The 7,586-nt window shown below is 33.3% G+C and overlaps 1 protein-coding gene across 1 annotated transcript; it reads right to left on the bottom strand.

Annotated features, from left to right (window-relative positions):
* Positions 1-272: 272 nt before the first annotated feature.
* Positions 273-1,211, bottom strand: OR14J13 (olfactory receptor family 14 subfamily J member 13). The gene has a single exon (NM_001391021.1). The coding sequence runs from the start codon at positions 1,209-1,211 to the stop codon at positions 273-275; it is 939 nt and encodes a 312-aa protein (NP_001377950.1).
* Between the last annotated feature and the right edge of the window lie 6,375 nt (positions 1,212-7,586).

The raw sequence follows: 7,586 nt of genomic DNA, 5'->3' as shown, positions 1-7,586 counted from the left end.
GCCAGCAAGGAAAATTAAGTTAGAGTCTTCAGAATTAAGTCAATTTACACTTTTGCTATGCTTGGCATTGTGGAGAGAGATTAAAATCTAATGTATTTACAAGAGGAATTTTTATATAACTCTATGTCAATGTTTTTTTTGCTCAGAGATAGCTCATTCCTATGACTTTCCCTATAATAGCTCCTTTTTGAGCTTTAATTTCTTGATTGGCTTTGTTATGTTTCTCCAGTATATTTTGATTTGTCTCCTGATAAAGAATGAACAGATGTGACTCAGCAAAAGAAGTAGGCTTTTCTTCTTTTAAAAACTTTTCTTAGAGCTGTCTTCATAGCTTTGTTTCTGAGGCTGTAGATCATAGGGTTGAGTGTTGGAGGCAGAACAGTATAAAAAACACTGAGCAAAAAGTCTAATGCAGTTGGAGAGTCAGAATGTGGCTTTAGAAATGCAAAGACACCAGTGGAGATAAACAATATGACAACAGACAGGTGTGGCATGCAAGTGGAAAAGGCCTTGGCTCTGCCTTCAGCAGATGGGATCTGCAGCACAGTAGAGAATATGTGCATGTAAGAGAGCCCAATGCAGATGAAGCAAAGAAATGCCACCAACGACAGAAAGACAATAACCCCAAGCTCACTGACATACTCGTTAGAACAAGAGAGTTTCAGGATCTGGGGGACATCACAGAAGAACTGGTGAATAATTTTGGTACCACAGAAGTGGATGGAGAAAGTAGCAGCTGTGTGCATGACTCCAGAGATGACCCCACTGATCCAGACAGCCAAGATTCCATGAATACAGGTATTAAAATTCATGATGATTTCATAGTGCAGTGGGAGGCAGATGGCCACATAGCGGTCATAGGACATCACTGTGAGCATGACCATCTCAGCACAACCACAGAGAGTGAAAGCAAAACACTGTAATATGCATTCCCAGAGGGAAATATTGCCATTGTGCATGAAAGAGTTGCAAATGTACCTTGGTACAGTCACAGAAATATAGCATAGATCTAAGAAGGAGAGATGTTTCAGGAAAAAATACATAGGTGAGTAAAGACTGTCGTCCATAGAAGTTGCAGTGATAATGAGAATATTTCCAGTTAAAGCCACTAAGTATGAGACTAAGAACAGAGAAGCACATAAGATTTCTAGCTCAGGCTTGGCAGAAAACCCCATGAGAAGAAATCCATTCATTGTAGTAAAATTAGCCATGAACCTTCTCAGTTTCCAAGAGGGATCCCAGCTGCAGTACAAGATAGAAATCCATAGAAATAAAACTTTTTATTATTTGACAATTTAATACACTTATTCAGTGAAGTTAAGGCATGAAGACAGGATCACCAGTTCATTATTATAAATGTAATGTAGCTTTATATACTAATAATTATGTGGAGCAACTTTAACTTTCACTCACTCACAAGGAAGACTAGGTAGATTATAAATTTTAATGCCATCCATTTCTATCAAAGGAAACAAAAAAATATATTATTTTACAAATAGAAAATATAATGCATTAAAATTTTATATGTATTAAAATTTTCACTCAGTTCACACACACACACACATATATATAAAGAAATTTTTGAGGTACCTACTCTTTTCCATTAGTTATTATGTCTATTTGTACCACCACCACAGTGGTTGTTGTCTTGCAATTTTGTAATTTTGTTTCATTCATGAGAGAACAAATTCACAATTTTTTCCCTAAGAATTCCTTGGAAAAATAAATAATAGTAAAAATACATTTTTTTTAATTGATAGTATCTTGTTTGTATGATGATATACAAATGATCATTACCCTTAACACAAAATAATATATAAATTGACCTGAAAAATACAAAGTCCCCATTACGATATGTCAAAAGGCTGGAACTTTCCTGGTATGTTTTTTAAAAGGAAATAAAATGGTTAATAAATGCCTAAAAATTATCCTTATTCTTAATTAAGTACAAATTAAAGCAACAATGAAATATAATTTCTGTACCAACCACATTAGCAGTGATTAAAAAATACAAAACTCAGGGGCTGACCCAGTGGCACAGCAGTTAAATTCTCACGTTCTGCTTCCATGGCCCCGGGGTTGGCCAGTTGGGATCCTGGGTGTGGACCTCTGCACTGCTTGTCAAGCCATGCTTTGGCAGGTGTCCCACATATAAAGTAGAGGAAGATGAGCTCAAGAGGTTAGCTCAGGGCCAGTTTCCTCAAAAAAAAAAACCAAACCAAAACAATACAATACTCAGAGATGCTGAGTGTGAAATACGAGAAAATCTTAAACATGAAGCCAGGATGGTCAAATTTGTGAATACTATCTGGAAAACAACAACTTATTCAACAAGAAACTTAAAATAGTCTGTACTTTAAATCATTAATTTTATGTTAAATATCTTAATCAAATCTTCTGAATAATGAATATTTAAAAAAACATTATGTTTATTTAGAATTAATCCAGTAGCAAAAACATTGACAAATCTTATGTTCAAATTGAGGATTATTGAATTAATTATTTACATAATTATATTGTAGATGGCTTTGAAAATTATAGTTAGGAAGGATTTTCCATGAAATGGGATAATGATCACTATTTTAGTTTAAATAAAAGTATGATATATACACTGCATGTAAATACATTGAAAGAAGCAAAGAATAAAGAATCTAAGGAAATATAACACATGAGAAGAGTATTTATTTCTAGATGCCCTGAAGTTTTATCATCCTGACTCCCAGAGACACATAGGAAACTGACCCCATTTTTGTTCCTCCACACAAAGTTCAGAGATGTGCCTGAAATAGATTACATAGCTGAGAGTGATGGATACTTCTGTGTTTTCTAATGCGCTATTCAATAATATAAATTGTTTAAGTCTGAGACTGATGGAGGACACCGGGCTCTCAAGAGATAATTCCCAGCACACATCTAGTCTAGTGTATGTGAAAACTTATTCACCTTTATAGTGTGTGTATGTATGTGTGTGTGTGTGCATGCCTTAATCACAGATATTGAAGATGATACTTTATGCTTCTAGAGATTTTAATCCCACATTTACTCAGCTAGACATATTCTTTTACAACTATTAACTGACTGGGTGAGGCTTTTGGGGACTCTGGAAACTTCCATTTCTATGTTTTCTGGAAAATGTTGCTGATTTTTCTGTCATGTAACCCAACAGAGTGGACTTCATTCCATGAATATGGAAATACTCTCGATTTACCTCAAAATGTCTGTATTAGTCTTTCCATTAATTCATAGCACTACTGACATTAATTAATACAGTAGTAATATAGTGGAATTATGTGCAGTTTTTATTTTCTTTGTTATATCTTTCTGTATGTTCCTATTTTCTCTCTTGAATAGATACATCTTTATCATTTACCTACTTGAAAATAATGTTGTGTTATGTGATATAAATATCTACTTAATTTTTATTTAACTCACGGATTACCACATCAATCTTTGATACCTTGCTTAGAAGCAGAAAAATAAAAGAAGGGAATTTGAATGTGTCATTGGTTGATAATTAGACACCATACCAAAATATTTTTCTCTTTCTGACAAGTTATCAGTGCATTCAAAGAGTAAAGTTTAGAATATCTAACCTCACTTTCTTCAGGAAGAAGGAAAAAAAAAGGCCACTTTTCTTCCTTAATGAAATAACAAATCTCCTGTAGCTTTCTACTTTGAATTTTGACCCAGAAGTTTACATTGTTTTACTTCTTTAATCTCACTGAGTATTTTTTCTCTACAACTTAGTCATTGTCTTTTAACAAAGGGGACATTCAAATTCCTATGCCTCGTGTTTTTAAGTGGATATTAGTGGTTTTTTTTAAAAACATAATGAGAAATCTCATGTGAAGAATTTAATGATTTTTTTACCATTTATTTCTAGTTATAAAATATTTTTTGTATTTCCTCAAAATATGGACCACAAGCTTTACTATTACTGATCTTTCTTGCATTTCATTTACGTCAAGATTTCTCCCTAAGAAATAAGAGACAAGAAACCTGAATGACTGATTGTGACAGGGAGCATGTTCTTACATGCTTTACACAATCTTTATGTCTTTACTCTATGAAGTCTTTATTGATTCTTACTTTGTGAAATTGATGAATATGGCTATTTTGATGACATTATAATATTTTGATATATCCTCATATTTTTTCATTTTTCTACACTGTTTGAACAATTTATCTCTGATTTCTGATATGGGAAGGATCTCACATCTCTTAGAAGCAGCTCTTAGGGTCTATGAAAATAAGAATAGAAGGAATATCAAATGGTGCCCATGGTCCATTTACCCCAAATTTCTTCTTTGATGTTCTTTCCTTGCAAAAAGGAAGGAATTGCTGAGGAGATGGGAATTACGCTACACAAAATGTTTCTGAAACATAAAGAGTTTAAAACTCTCTTTCATGGAATCCTAATTTTTATTTTTAAAAAACCCATAGTTGATAACCTTTTAATTTCAGCATTTATGAGTTAAATGACACTGCCTGGTTTTATCTCACTAATTTAAATCCTATAATTCATTCATTAACCTTCCATTATTCAGTACAATCTCCCTTTGTAGAGACCAAGGAAACTCACCAGAGCATATCTAGGAACTTCCTCTCTAAATCTGTGAAAAAGCTCTGTGTGAACGGTTACCACTTAGCAGAAGGTCCAGATCTTTGCAATTCAGCCACTTTCAGTAAAATTTGGTCTGAAGAGAGGAAAAGCAAGGCCATTTCCATTCTTCTTTGTCCATTGGATATTAGGCTATATAGTTCCTCTGGCATGAGCAGTGTCCTTAGATGCTCTGGGTATTTAGGGCTCTTTGGAAATACCCTGGGACCAAAACTTGCAATTATATGGAGTTTTCCTGTGGAATATTTTTCTGTTGATTTGAGTTAATGATCATACCTAGTTTCTGGAATTTCTATTTGGGCTCACTGGATTAAATTATTGAAACACATTGTAATTTGTGGCTTAGATTCAGGAAAACAACAAGAAAGGTTAACTCCATTTTTCGTTTTGTTCATTTCCAAGTAAATGCATATTTAGGGGCATCACATTCCCTCTGTGTATCACTGCAAAGCAAAAGTAACTTAGATTGCATGATTGTCATCCTTTAATTTAGATATTACTATAACTCATAGAATGTTAGAAAAGAAATTTTAGAGAACAGCTTGGTCCACATCCTATCAAAATTATAAATCTATTTCCCATTTCTGTGTCACATCATCCATCTGCTCCTTCAACATTCTGGTTACAGGACTTCAATATATCTTTAGGACACCAAATTCTGGGATTTAACAGGTGAAAGCACTTTAGGGTTTTCCCTCCTATTGAGCCAAATCTTCTTCCACTTTACTATTTCTGATCTTCATATCTGAAAGGGCAGATATAGTCTTTATTGTTTTATTATTTAATCAGAAAGGATTACTCTCTAGATGGTGGAAGACAGAGGCATGCATGGGGTGAAGGACTTGTATAAACCTATGTATGCTGTTCTTAGTTGACAATAATGTGTGCACTGACAATTAGTTGGAGGATAGCGTTGAGACTATGGCTTCCACTGAAACATTTTACATTCTATTTCTTGTGTGTTTTTTGAAACAATTGGAAAAGCACACGTTTGTGAAATGTTAGCCATTGGTAAAGATATAATTTGTGATAGTAGAATGTATGAACATTAATTGTTCTAACTTGGGTTTGATTTTGATGCTGTAAGAGTTTGTGTTTATAATAATTAAAATTTGGATATAGATCAAAACAGTGACCACACACTTGGATTTAAGAAAAAGTTTACTCTTTGATACTTCTCTACTGATGGTGATGTTAGATTGGAATTTAGTGGTATAAGATTAGGAGCTATTTCTGTCCTTAATTGGTAATTATCTATTGATATTTATGCTTTTCTCAGATATTTTAATAATTTCTGTTAGAATGCTATTTCCTTGAAAACATGACTCAAATCTAGTTCGTATTTGTCTTACAAACACTATCTGGCATGGTGCCTTACAGGTAGTAGATCCTCTTAATTATCTGTGGAAATGAATTTAATTAAGCTCTAATATATTTTTTCTCTGGAGACAGACATACAGGAAAGTGTTTCTAATTTTTTTGTATTACTTAAATAATCTCATCAGAAATTTAGAACTTTTAGATAGTATGTCCAGGATGGAACATTTAGAGGGCATACTCTGTCTATTGCTGCATAACTATCTGAAAACTTAGTGAGTTAAAACAACAGTGTCTTATTCTCCCTCTAGTGTGTGTGGATGGGTAGTTTTTGCTTGAGGTCTCTTATTGCAGTTACAGGCAGGTACCAGCTGTGGTCACAGTCGCCTACAGACTCAGTTTAGGTGGAAATATAATACGGTTCACTTGCATGATTGACAGTTGATATTGGTTGTTGACTGAAAACTCAACTGGGCAACTGCAGCATCAGCATATGACCTTTCCCTGTGTGTTGGTTTCTCTCAGCAAGACAGTTAAGTTTCATTGATTTATTTGTCTTTTTTTGTACTACTAACTGACTGCCTTCATATGGTTTTACTATTGGCTTCATACAGTTTTACTATTTTTTAGATTGAGTCCAATCATGAAACTTTGGCAAAATTATCTTGTCTATTTATGAACATTTATTCTCCCATATAAATTTTAGAATCAGTTGACTGAATTCCCCACAAAAATCCTCTGGCATTTTCTTTAAAGTATATTGAACTCATGGTTTTATTTTTGTACAAATGACATGGTTACAATGTTCAATTATCTCATATGTAAATCATATGTAAATGTGATATATTGCTATTTTTATTGAGATTTAATTTAAATCCTTAGCTAGAATTAAAATTTTTTTGTAAGTTTTGTTCATTTTTAAAGTGAATTTTTTCTATTGTTATTATCTTTTATACCCTATTAAATATTTTGTATAATTATTACTACTGAAGATGAATATTGATTTTTACACATTGGTCTTATATTAGGCAACATTACTTAAGAATCTAATTCATTCTAATCTGCGCTTCTTGATTCCATATTGTTTTCTTTTTTTAATTAACAGACTTTATTTTTTAGAGTACTTTCAGCTATATAGAAAAATTGAGCAGAAATTATGGAGTTCCCACATAACCACTCCTCCCTCCCCACACAGCCTCCTTCGCTACAAGCATCTGCATCAGTGTAGTTCATTTGTTAAAATCAGTAAACCAAAATTGACACTTTATTAACCAAATTCCACAGTTTACATTATGCTTCATTCTTTGTGCTGTTTATTCTATGGGTTTGACAAATGTATAATATCATGTATTCACCATGAAAGTATCATACAGAATAGTTTCACTGCCCCCAAAATCCCCTGTGCTCCACCTCTTTATCCCTCCCTCTTCCCAAACCCATGGCAACTACTCATCTTTTTACTGTCTCCAGTTTTTCCTTTTACAGAATGTCATATAGTTGGAATCATATAGTATGTATCCTTTTCAGATTGACTTCTTTCACCTAGTAATATGCCTTTAAGCTTCTGTCATGTCTTCATGTGGCTTGATAGCTGTATTTTTTAAATTGCTGAATAATATTCCATTGTCTGGAAATACCAGTTTATCCA

Source organism: Equus caballus, chromosome 20 (genome assembly GCF_041296265.1).
Source record: "Equus caballus isolate H_3958 breed thoroughbred chromosome 20, TB-T2T, whole genome shotgun sequence".
Lineage (NCBI taxonomy): Eukaryota > Metazoa > Chordata > Mammalia > Perissodactyla > Equidae > Equus > Equus caballus.
This window is presented reverse-complemented; position numbering and strand designations above follow the sequence as displayed.

Excerpts from the sequence above, each read along its gene's own strand:
- OR14J13 (NM_001391021.1), bottom strand. The coding sequence starts at position 1,211 with ATGGCTAATTTTACTACAATGAATGGATTTCTTCTCATGGGGTTTTCT.